At 44.6% G+C, this 13,278-nt stretch overlaps 1 protein-coding gene across 1 annotated transcript; it reads right to left on the bottom strand.

The window, feature by feature from the left end:
• Positions 1-446: 446 nt before the first annotated feature.
• LOC133352789 (calcineurin subunit B type 1-like) lies at positions 447-11,709 on the bottom strand. Its single transcript, XM_061568678.1, has 6 exons — positions 11,608-11,709; positions 9,674-9,713; positions 6,819-6,995; positions 6,214-6,273; positions 5,811-5,995; positions 447-5,691 (listed from the first exon to the last, which is right to left on the bottom strand). Exons 1-6 carry the CDS (start codon positions 11,608-11,610, stop codon positions 5,644-5,646), a joined length of 513 nt encoding a protein of 170 aa, XP_061424662.1. The 5' UTR covers positions 11,611-11,709; the 3' UTR covers positions 447-5,643.
• Between the last annotated feature and the right edge of the window lie 1,569 nt (positions 11,710-13,278).

Genomic DNA, 13,278 nt, shown 5'->3' with positions numbered 1-13,278 from the left:
CAGACCGAGTTGCGCAATAGATGGCGGTGGTGTCATCTACATCTGCAGAACGTGAACCAGTGGCATCTACATCTACAGGAGATTATACACTTTTTAAAGCCATTCCATGTTTAGTGTACATGCTGTACAACATGTTTGGAATCGACAGGAGTAAAGCTGGACTTGTGAAGAAATTGACTTACAAACGGACCACTGGAACCTAACTCGTTCGTAAGTAGAGGAGTCCCTTTATTTATTTATTTTTTGACGTTGCTGTGAATGGTAGCAACCTTTGGTAGCTGCAGGGTGGTAACATACGGTACTATAAAAAAACATTGCCGGCTTTGCACGCACAATTTGATGCACGTGTCACGAGATTAAAATGTGAGATAAACGGAAGAATCCGTACTTCTTTCCGCTTGTAAACAAAACAAAACGGACAACGAATGAACACCGAGGAGATACCATAACTTTAAACAAATATTTATTCTCATTCTTTTGACAACAGATAAAAATGTAACATGTATAAATGTACAAATCCATAAACATGCAAAAGAGCACAGTCCATTTTCAGTTATGTACAAAAAAATAGCACAATTCAGATCCTGTTATTGCAGCTCATTTGTTACATCCCAGCAAACACGCGATTAAATTTGTATTTCAGAATCATCGAGTTTTAACGTTTACATTTACCATACGCGGAGAGAAGCTGCTGCTGCTGCTAAATACGTTATTTATGGCTAACGGGCATGCAAAAAGTCACAGGCTTCTTCTTGTGAAGTTATCGTACAATTGAATGCGGAATTCCAATTCAAGCAAATATCACACGAGTTACTACGTGACCGACACACTTTATTTCATAGCATCGCACACCCGAATTTATTCCTTGATTGTTGTGCAGATTCAAGGGAATATTCATGTCCGATTTTATCGTGAATGTTTAATGCGAATCTGAAACTTTGTAATCTATTCCAATTTATGCTCGCTTCCTTTTAATCCCCTGTTAGCAAACAATTATTCCTTTGCCGAGATCATTTTTGACCCAAAAGTTGAAAAAAAAATCAGTTTTCAATTGCATGCATCATGGCCAACAATTGGCATGAATGTGTAGAAAATTACACAAACTTCATTGCTTTGGCTGGAAAAAAATTGCAATTGGTGGTTCCATCTTGCATGATGAAAATGTTTTCTTCATAATATTACATTATTGCATCCAAAACATAATTTGCACGATATTGGTTCGCTCAAATTCCTGCTAGTGCTTTACCACGATCCGCTAAATGAAGGTGATCTCTAGTGTGTGATGTAAAACTTAAAACGGAATATTAATATATTTAAAAGCATTTTTTTTACGTTTTTTCCCCCTTTTGAATAGCTCACAGAAAACAGGTAATATTGCATCAAAATTCCCTCGAGACTCCAAACCATCCCAAACAAAAGAATGTGCAGATGACTGCTGTTTCTCTAAGTGGCCGTTTAGACTACACGACTTCAACTCACATTTTTATTAAAGTCAACGTCATGCTTGGATTGATTTATAAAATAAACAGGCATATTCGAAATACACAAATACTTTGGCTTTCTCCTTGCATACAATCCCCGCTAGCAATTGGCGACGTTGCGTTTAGTTTCATCCTGTGCACGTCAGCAGCTACAAACTTATTTACAACTGTCCCTTCATCAGATACGCCATGCAGGGAAACATTGCACTTAAGAAATCTTCATACTAACCAGGAAAAAAGCTGAAAAATACCTAGCACTGCATCGATGGAAAGCACAAACTCAAATCACCTACGTACTTCAACAATAAGCAAAGGTCACCATGCCATGCTTGCATTATATGTACTCTAGGGTAGTGCGACATGACCACGCCACTGAGTTAAAGAGCACACGTGCTCTCACCAATCACGAGACTCGTAAAAGTTCCTCATGCAAGACAGGATCATGTAAAACTGATACAGCCGTTCTCCGGTTTCATTACAAAATGTTTTTTTTCTTTCCAAAAACAGCCCACGTTATCAATTGCAAACTCAATTCCTCAATGTCATCATTGTCCTGACATGCGTTTTAGATGTGAACGGGCGCATACAGCAGTGTATTTTACGGGTCAATCGCCTACGTGCTTTACATGCATATTTCAATCAAAATTTTACCAACGAATGTGTTCATGCAAGATACATGCACACGCATCATGGTGTCATTAACCCAGTCACATCACGGATGCTCACTTCAGTAGAAAGACGTTTCCATAATTGAGTTTGCAACTATACGTAATTGAAATGAGGAAATGGCTGCTACGTTCCGAGCAATTTTAAGCAACTCCTGCCGATGATTACATTTTCTCGTGAAACACAACCTAGAATTTCTCATTGCATTCCAGCGCAATACCTTAAGATCAGTTCAGGTGGCAAGACGCTAAGAGCCAGCTTTGACTTGCAAGCCAGTCGATAATCCAGCTACTTGCATGCATGCGTGCAGGGCCTCACAATCTATAGAATTAATAAACAACCAATTGTCCTTTACCCAAATATAATTATAATTTTGGGACGTAAAACAGCATAATAAGCAACCAGTAAAATGCACCTACTATACGAAGCATTGTTATTGTGCATCCCTAAAACAACGTTCAACTGCCTGCTTAGACTGGTAAAAAATCTGCTTGCAAAGCACCAGCCACCAACATGAAATGCATGTTAAAATACGGTCACCTGTTTACGGCAATACCAAAATGACTGTGCAACGCGGTACCTGTTAAAACTAAACCATTAGCCAAACAGCGAAGTCTATTGCATGAGAATGTAATTTTCAATTGATTATTTCTGCCAAGATCAATCAATACAGATTCCGTGTTTCTTTAAGTTAATTCGCAAACTGAATTTCATTTTGTTAAGCCAAAGTATGTGTTGTGTATGTTGGGAGCTTGTATAAAAAAAAATGAAATGTATTTACACAGCATAAAATGTACACCAACTCTACACTGCTAGCATACCAACCCCCCTGTCCACTCGGACCATCCCATCACCAGTGATTTAATGTTGATTGTTAAATGATATGGAAATTTACTACGACGACACGTGGACGATGGAACACTTAAAATAAAAGCATTAGCACCAATTCTCTTAGCGCCGCTGTTAATTAGCCACTTGATCCTTATGGCGGTACAACGAGGTAAGAAATAATACAAAATGGCCGAGGCAATTAAATATTTTATTATCTGGGACACTATTTTTTTCCAGGGGTGTACTTAACTCCGCGACACGGGTACCAATCAGTCCGAAATCAGTGCTACTCCGTGATGTCGAAACGCAGCAAGGACGATTGCGCTGAAACCGTGAACGCTCACACGGACCGTAGTGGTGCATCGTGTACAGCTCGTCGAGATGAATCGATTGCCGCATCGCCGACCACCACCAGACTAAAAATGACTGCATCACGGACATTACGCGAGAGCCGGGGTTGTACTATGGTATCCCGGGGTACCGCCATGAGGTTCACTTGATGAAAATTACCGCTATTGTACTCCATTTAATGCGTGCGAGTTCGCAGCATTCTGAAACGTAGGTTATACGAGAAGGCACGGCAGGTTCAATTTCATCGCAGTTTTTACCAGTCTACAGTACGGGAACAGTTTGACGTTAAATGTGTACGCTAATTATGTAGCAATATAAACACAGTTGTATACCAGTTGTCAGTTGAGCATATTAACAGCTGCCAAGTTGCTTTTACATGGTTAAAATGTATAAAAGCAATACTACATAACAAAGGCCAATCTCATTCAAGTGCGCACCATCGAAGATACAATTTTTTCAAATTAAAGCAGTGCGTGACAGTTGCCTCGCATAAACTGCTCGATTTAAACAATCACCAGTTTTAAACGTCTGCTAAAAATATTGCATACCTATAAGATAGGTACTCATCAGTGACCCGGGACCAATCCACACACTCAGGACAAAGCATTCACTTCACTATCAAACTGTGCTGGAATATTATAGTTATACTTTGACAAAAAAAACGAATTTAAATAAAGATAATTATTTGATACAGATATACTCAACATTCCATTGAGTAATGAACTTCGCGCAAAAATTATACCACGACGAAAATATTTAACTTTGAACGTTTGTTAACTTCCCTCTGCATTGTCCCCCTTTTAGCGTCGCGTAAGCGTTTGTTCTGTATCGATTGCTAGCTGGCCATTTGCTGGAAACTCATCCCCCCCCCCATATTCAGACCTGTTTGGCATTGTCCGAGTTGCATTGAAAGCAAAAGAAAATAAATTACAATTTACAAATGTCGTACGAAGTAAAAAGATTTTCATTTAAAAAAATAAAGAAGACTGTGCAGACCCTTGCCCGGCTACAGGGTGGAAGCATGCGCAAAGCTCGTCCCTACGCATGGAGGGTAGGGCAGCGGAGGTGCGGACGAGTGTGTGGGTGGGTAGGTGGATGGATGGATGGGCCAGCGGGAGGACTGTCAGGCGGGCGAGCGGACAAACGTCCAGGCGGAGGAAGAGAGCATGCTACGCACCCCGGGCAGGCGTGCGGCCGCGACTGACAGCGACACGTGAAGCAAGCAAAGTCACGGCGGCAGCACATACCACGGGGGGCACAGGGGTGCTGCGTTACACATGCACGCGTGTGCGTCTGCTGGGAGCCGGCCACTCACACTGCATGCTAAACACGGACCAGGACACTGGCAGCGCATTACACCAACTCCTCTTCCTGCACAGAGGCAACGTTTAAGGCCAATATACCCTTTGCAGAAAGTGCCGAAAATACAGGTGAAGGCTCCCAGTTATCCCCTTTGCCCAGGAGCTCAGAGTATTTGTTTGAAGTGCTGAATATTACTTGAAGAGAGTGAAAACGATTGATCTGCACTTCACGACATAAAGACCACCTCATGTTTCAACTAAATATGAAATATGTTCTTGTACGAGTCTATTTGAAACAAAAAAAAATTCAAAATCGAGTTTCAAGCATTTGCAGTGTAACTTTTTATGCTATCTCTGTGGTGCGGAAAATGCAGTTTTATAAATAATTGCAATATAAACATACGCTACGTTTCTTCATAAATATCTAGCTAGACTTAAAATTTCCAGGTAAACAAATATCTATAAGATGCGTGTAAAGTCGCAATAATTTAATATATAACATCAAGGAAACTGGAGTTGGTGTAATGCACTCATATATATCTTTAACAAAATCTCATTATGAAGTTACATTTGTCTCAACATGCAAAAGTAACAAGCATTCATACTCGGCTCGCAGTGCTTCCTAGGCTGTTCTGCAGGGGAGCAGGGTGGACACGAAGCAGTCGGTACGTTTCACAGCCAGGAGTTTAAAATACTGTCGTGCTTGTCATCATCTCATTGACTGGCACAGTACAAGGCCGCTGGCAAGTCATTTGACAACGCCATGGAGTGCTAGGGCACCTTATACTCAAGAGGAGACCAGAACAGATATATCGGTTTACTGCCCACGCTGAGATTCTCTTTTGTTTGTGTTTTGTTTTTGAGACTAAAGAAATTGAAACAAAATGGCACTACTTGAGTACGGCAGGAGTAGATGGCTCACTGGGCTTGGCTGCCAGACAGCCGCATTTCAAAGCAGTAAACGAGTGTGCACACAGCAAACGGTACGCACGTAGATGCCAGGCATTGGCAGATTAGACATCAACAACCATCTTCTTATGGAAATCGAGGCCTCCCACCACCTGCAAAAAAATACACACAACAGAGATTTCTACAACACGACGAGCACAACCAATCCACAGGTGTCGCGGTGCGCGCTAAGTGAGCCCTAGGCAGGCAAAGGTTGGGAGAAAAAACTCACGGCGCAGAACTCCTCGAAAGATATCCGTCCATCCCCATCCTTGTCGGCATTGAGGATGGTCTTGTCAACGATCTGCTGAAGTTGTGTATCTTTGAGGTTGTTTCCCACCATCATCTTCAGCACCTGGAACAACTCCCCATTTGAGATGTAGCCATCCTTGTCCATGTCGTAAATTCGGAAGGCAACTGTCGGGCGTGAAGGAAAGATTAAAAAAACCCATACGAAAATGTCATGTTCTGTGGGACAAACGCACGGTTGCACACTATTGTATGTTAGGTTTCACAATGTGAAGCAGAAAGGTTTTACTTGCAAAAATGCATTCCAAATCTATGAAAATTAAGTAAATTCTTACATTGTGATTAATTATAATAAATCATAATGCGAACACAGGATAGCAACTTACACCTCAGCTTCTGATCTTTGTCGCCCTTAACACTGAACTGAGAAACACCCTCGATGAATTCTGTGAACAAAGTTTAAAGCAAAAGTAAATTTCATACACTCGCACTGTGCACAGCCTACTTTTGTACAGATGGCCACTAACGTTGCAACACGTAGGTTCGTGCTGCCTCGGGGAATTTCAGTAGTGGCATGATAATGTAATCGCAAACAACCACGGCCACACCTATGCAATCTCACAAGCACAGCCAAATTTTCTTGGAATTTTTATACGCTTTCCCTCATGACATTTAGTATCTGCCCATAATCCCTGCCTGCTGGACTTTACAAGCACGTTCTGTACTCATGCCCCTGGTGCGTCGCTACGGTTGACTTGGCATGCCGATTTGGCACCACGTCGGTACACGCGAGCCACCCCTACGACATGTGACCATGATGCTGACCATGAAACGTTTTCGAGGACTACAGGATATGGCAACAGCTGGCAGGCTGAGTGAACTCGATCGTGTGGGTGACGATCGAGTGATTTGGATATCGACCTGCGATAGCAAACGCAAGAAGCGGCGGCTGGTGATCGCATTAGGGCGTTAGTTCGCTGGGGGCTCCTACCTTTGAAGTCGACCTCCCCATTGCCGTCAGTGTCGAAGATGTCGATGACGCGCTGCACAAGAGGATTCTGCTGCAGCTCGGGAAGAGACATAAACTCGTCCACGCTCAGCGAACCCGAGTTGTCCAAGTCGAGCTTGCGGAATCGCTTCCCCAGCCGTTTTATCTCGTCTGCGTCAACTGCACGGTGGCGACACAGACGGGACCTTTTAAACATGCACAGTCGTGGTCAACGGCAGATCCTCATCCTGCAGTGGACAGAAAATGGATGATCAAGTTATTCGGCACTCGAGGCCTTCAGAGACAATTGCGGTAATTAAAAACTTGAGACAGTTTTGTAGGATTGCCAAGTAACAAATGGAATGATTAAACAATGGTGAGTCCATAGATTATATTAACAGATTCATTACGTTAATGCAAGTTGCGAGTATAAAAAAGAAGTTGCTTGCATCTGCAGATTTTCAGATGTCATTAGTCTACAGTGGGGTCTTTGTGTAATTAAATTACAAATACTACCAGCCACCAGGGGTGAGTCTCTTTGATCTCTCTATAATTCCTTCAAATGTGAAATTATTATATTTAACATAGAACTCAAAATATCGTGCTATAAGTACGGCACGATAAAAAAAGTGTATTGAGTTGCAAACCCAACAAAAAGGCAACATCACAGTCAAGCACTTGGGACAGATTATCCATCAGTTATTTAAAACAGTAACTGAAGGAGTGAATATTATTTTGGTATTTCAGTAAAGTCTTATATTTATAAAAATAAATATATGAATTCCTGCAGTCACAAAAGCTTTAAGTCAAGGAGTGAATAATTGGATAAATTGGTATTATTTTCCCCACTAATATTTAGATGTAATGGAAAATGTCAGTGGGCCTCACAGGACAATAAACAAAAAATGTATGTTTAATTGCAATATAAAAAACAGCCATTTGCCAATCTACTTCTGGAAGGCCTCCCCAAATTGTGTCAATTGTGTGAGCTTGGCCACACTTCACCACGCTGGTCAGTGTGGGCAGGAAAAAGGGAGAATCGAAGACCTGTTCAGATATCTCGTCACTGATGTGAGACAGGTCTGGGAATCAAACTCAAGTGACCATGTTCGTGGTGCACTGCAGTAATCACTGCTCCCACCACTTCACTCCAATTGTTAAATGTCTGTAAATCACGCATGTAAATATATTCCGCGCGATAACCTGAAGCGCTGCATTATAAGCATTTAAAAGTAATTTAATTAACCATGAAGCAACCGTAAAATGTTTATTGAGATGCAAATGCTGACCATTGTTCAGCTAACCTACTGACATTAAACATAACGGCAGCAGCTGTAAATGGACACATAGAGGTCAATTGCCAAGTATGTAGTCCGCTAATAATGCCAAGGCACTATACATTCTCCATTGTGATGATGCAATGCTAAAGTTGACCTAAAACACAAAGAATGACGAGCTCTGTAACAATAGCATAGAGCAAATAAAGCAAAATGCTGTACATTCACAACGTATATTAAATATACCTGAATTATTTAAGTATACTCTAATATACCACCTGTGCTTCAACAGGACTGCACGGCGACTTGATCTGTACCTCAATGATAACCAGTACACAAATTCACAACACTCAAGAGCATGATGCTATTTCTCAGAATCACATAACGTACAGCTGGCCTCTGAGCTCCGGCAGCCAAATACAAAGCTGAAATATTAACTTTCACAGAATTCCAAAATAACAACTATACTTCTCTCTGACAACGTATAATAGGTAACGGTTCATGCAGCATGTAAATCATCAGTGGGCCTAAAGCATGTTGCACAGGCAGTTGTGGGGGCAATAGTAAATTCTGTAAGTAGATGTGGAATATTAATGAGCGATAATTCACACGCCACAACTTGTTGAATAATTACGTAGTATGGGTTTGCACAAGTAAAATTATTTAACATTCATACTAACTGTATCATTATTTGCATTATTCTCGGTCAACACAAAGATGAACATTCGATAGATTTGCCTATTTAGCACGGGTACTTTGGAAAGAAACGGTGAAAAAAATTTACATCCAAACTGTGTAGAGAATGCTCCGCAGCAGCTACTACAACAAAAACAACTGCACTCCCCCCCACCCAAAACCAATCTTCACCAGTCTCCCACTCTCCCCTCTGTGGCAAACACGGGCACACAATGGCCAACCTGTGCGGACACGTGTTCCCGGGTGCTGGCGCTCTCCGCAAGCCCATGGGGTCGGACCACAAGGTCACGCCACCAGCGACATCTTGGCCCGATTATGGTCCGTATCCCCCTTAGCTGCACCGTGCAACATATCCCTTACAAGCCTCGTGAGATAAATTTGGTAAGGATGGCCGCCGCAGCAAGAGAATATTACTTGAGGGGCATATGTTTAAAAAACATTTTCTAAATAACATTCGTGACGGTCGTTAACATCATCATTAATTGACTTCGTCAATGTACGTCTTTGTAAATAAAACTGCGTAAAAAAATCACCACCACATTAATAACAACCGTACAGTGCAAATTCGGTAAAGGCGCTTGGATTTTAGTTAACTGGAGGACAAAACCTTGACATGGGTAAGGCAGCAATATAACTGCACACACACAACACCTACAGCTGTGCTGTGCTGCCAGCTGTCGAGTCACTCCTTATTTTAAGACATCAAAACGTTCACACATACGTCCATACGAAAGGGAAATGTGCAATAATCCTGATTAGGTCTTTCGTAACAAGCACAAAGAGAACTCCGGGTCAGGCACCCTTCGTTCTGATCACACTAACAACGGGCGCTCCCTGCCCACGCGTTTAAAGCACCAACTCGCGTTCAATCGGGTGAGTACTTACAGTGCGTGCACATGTCCAGCGGATAACTCAAGTCATTCCCCTGCAAAGAAATAACACGAAACCTTTAAGCGCTCACGCATACACGGCGCGCATTCACACAAGCCCGCGTGTACTATACCTGCCAGGACAATATATACACAATGAAGGTTATGTTGACAAGCAGCGAATGGAGCCAAATGAAAACTGAGCCGTGCTCTAAAATAAGCTTTGTTTTGTTTTATTTTTTAACATAAAAACCGCCCCCCCCTCCACCAACACAACTAATTGGAGATAGTCGTGATCATTTAACCGATTACACGATTTACTAATGTATTTAACGACTAGTCGATTTCTTCTTCCATTGCCTCATGTGGCTCCCGGCGGCTCAGCTTTAAAGACACTCAAGAGGCGAGAAAGTCCATTTAACTCGGGCGACTATTAGCATACACGTACGTGTGAAACACAGGAGAGAGCGTGGAAAGGGGAGCTCATTACTGCGTTTTTATATTTTCCAACGGGGACCTTATTGACATAACATTTCAGAAGGGTTTACCGCGGGCGCGTTTGTTATTAAACATCATTATCTATCTTTCATTTCTAATAGACGGGCCTGCCCGCTTCTAAACACAAAAGACAGATAAGATGGCTCACTGAAGGACGAGCCACCCCAAGGCGCATCTCAGCGGACTCATTTGGAGGCAGAGCAAAACTGCAGCAAAATACGGGCTTGTTTACGAATACATTCCACCGTGTGTACATCCAAACACATCAACAAGCGGAGCACGCGCCCATACAAACAAAGTACACAATCGAGCGTGTGCGGATTTTAGAACTCGTAAACAAGGACACGCTCGCGCTGAAACACGTACACAAGCTAAACGTGTACACTCTTGAACCACGCGCACACGTGTGCACATTCTAACGTGTACGCAAGCAAGTGTGAAACGCGTACAATCAAACGTGTACACAAACATGTACTACACACTCCAGCATGTACAATAAAATAGGCTCAGATGACGATGGCTAAAGCGGTGGGCCGTGCTATTTCGTACTGTACTACTTTCGTGTTTGCGCAACGCTGACACACATACCACCCTATGCTTTATTGACATACAAACAGAGATTGTATCTCCTCGCGCTTTAAGAATAAAATACTCGGCTGTTTCTGGGCTCAGCGCAGGCCGATCCCTCGCCGCACGAAGCCGCGTCTCCATCACTGCACGTCCCTCCCCAACCCTGGCACCACGGACCCCAAAACCTCACCGAGCACATAGGCCACCATCCCCATCCGTGATCCCGCGAACAATCATCATCATCCCTATCAGCCTCACCACCACCACAATCATCATCTTTTACGATCACTGCCCATGGTCATTCCACCGATGGATGAAGGCCTCGTCCCAGCCGTCGCCATTTCTCACGACCGTGCGATGTGCGGCGTAGCGCCGACACATTCGCAACTCCCGACTTTGCACGACTGGCAGCGAATCGGTGCAAAATAAGTTCACCATTGATACACACGAGCCCATTTCAGCGCTCCGTCTCCTCGGTGGACGTTAATTTCGCGAACGAGTTCCATTCCTCGGTTGCTACTCGGCTTTAATGTATTTAAAATCAGAGCAGCCAACGCGCTTTGCAGGCGTAAACATCGAAGCAAAGATACGCATCGTAGATCAATTGAAACATTTCAACATTGCATCTCATATTTGACAATGTATTAAAGCGTAGGCCTCGTAAAGGCCTCACAGCCCCCCACCGTTCGCCTAGCGAACCCCGCCGAGGCAAGGGCGCCCTCGGTCGGTGGGACCGGCTAGCCGACAACGGTGTGGGGTGGGTGTCTCGGAACCCCGCGAAGGTGCGGGTCGCGAGCTTCGGAACACGACGCCGCCCGCGGTGCCCAAGCACTCGGCCGACCCGGGGATCTCCCGGCCCCGGGAACCCCGTGAGAGACTCACCATGTTGGCGGCTGGACGTCGCTGAGCGCTGCAGGACGGCGGGAGCGGAGCGGGAGGCGCGGCCCGGACCTCGGCAGCGGAGGCGACAACATCCGGGGTCCCACGGCGCGAGTCACGACTTCGCGCCGGCAGCGATTCTCCCGCACGAATCGATTCCCCGCGCGGATCGCAGAGTTGAGCTTTCCGTGCGCCCCGCAGCGCCAGCTGCCCTCGCTCGAGGTCTTTTTGGGTGTAACCCTGACGCTGGTTTTAATGCGAGACCTGCGTGAAAGCTTAAAGTGGTCGCGGAGACGAGCGGTGGCGAGGAACGCCGCGTCGATGCAATCTGTGGATCGATTAAGGTAGTAATCGATTCACCTGCTGAGCAACGGTCATAGGCTCCTCCCCCAGCCCTGAACCCGGCGTCTAACGGGGACCCACTCGGTCCGAGCTTGAGCCAAGGGCTCAACTCTTTGAAACGGGAACAACTTTTGCGTGGAGTGATCTGCAAAACTATTGGCGCTGGGTTTAATGCCTGTATTACATTATTACAGTATACCCCTGCCAAAAGCCATAGTTGTAAACCATAGCCCCCCCCCCCCCGGTGCCGCCAAACTTAATGCCTAATCATGGTGAATTCAAACCCTTAAACTGGCTCGTCAAAGCCAAAATTAAGTTGGCGAAAGCCCACGTAGGCGCAATTCCAAATTGCCAATGCTAAACAATGACCGAATCCATTGCTCTGGTTCTAACTCGAAGCCACCAGTCCCCATTGCAACCACAAAAACGTAGCTATGACCACCACTCCCAAAACGTACTTGGTCGCAATACACATGATTAATGGCATTGAAACTCTATCTTAGATACAGCCCTACAATGCTGAACTATACTCCAAAGTTAAACATGGCATGGTGCATATAAAATACGATTTGCGATGTTATGTACAGGGTTACAGATCAATCTTGGGGCGAACCCGAACACACTTTGTGAATGTTCACTCATTTAATTCAGCAAGGTATATCGTACAGTATTTTACTGGTAGGAACCTCCTGGTTACACCAGCCCACAGGGGATTATTGTGTCCGTCGTGCAGGGAGAGGCTGTGTGGAGAGTGTGGGGCTGGGAGGGTGGGGAGGGGCTCGGAGGGGCTGGGTGCGGAGGGTGGGAGGGGTGGGGCTGGGTGGGGAGGGGCTGGTCACCCCGTGGTGCCCTTATAAAACTCAACGTTTAACCTACTCACGCCGGCTTGTGCCCGCCCTCAGTCGGGCATATTTGCGGAATACACCACGCCGCCGTTGACCCTGGCCATTGACCGAGCAACCCAACGTTCCTACTAGCTCCCTCCGCAGGAATGTGTTTTTCAACTGCACACTCGTCACACACCTAGCACAAGGAATGACCCTGAAACAAAGGCCATTGCCGAGTCATATGCTGCAAACGACACTACAGTAAGCAGCAATGAAAATCAGGGAAGGTTTCCCAAAACCACGGATTGCCATTTGGTGGAAATGGGAGCATCGGTCATTGGTTCAGCGACTGGAATCTCACCCCAAGCCCAACGCCACGTGTTTACATTTTTGTTGTGCATTAAAGCGGTTTTATGAAACTTGTATCGTCCCGCGGACCACTCAACCAATGCAAACATTTCCGCGGACCAGTGACAAAACGCATTCACTTCTCCAGAAATGCCAG

This window comes from Lethenteron reissneri, chromosome 41 (assembly GCF_015708825.2).
Source record: "Lethenteron reissneri isolate LAM-NWPU_2019-01 chromosome 41, ASM1570882v1, whole genome shotgun sequence".
NCBI classification, from domain to species: Eukaryota; Metazoa; Chordata; class Hyperoartia; order Petromyzontiformes; family Petromyzontidae; genus Lethenteron; species Lethenteron reissneri.
Note: the sequence above shows the minus strand (reverse complement) of the source record. Positions and strands in the feature narration are given on the sequence as shown.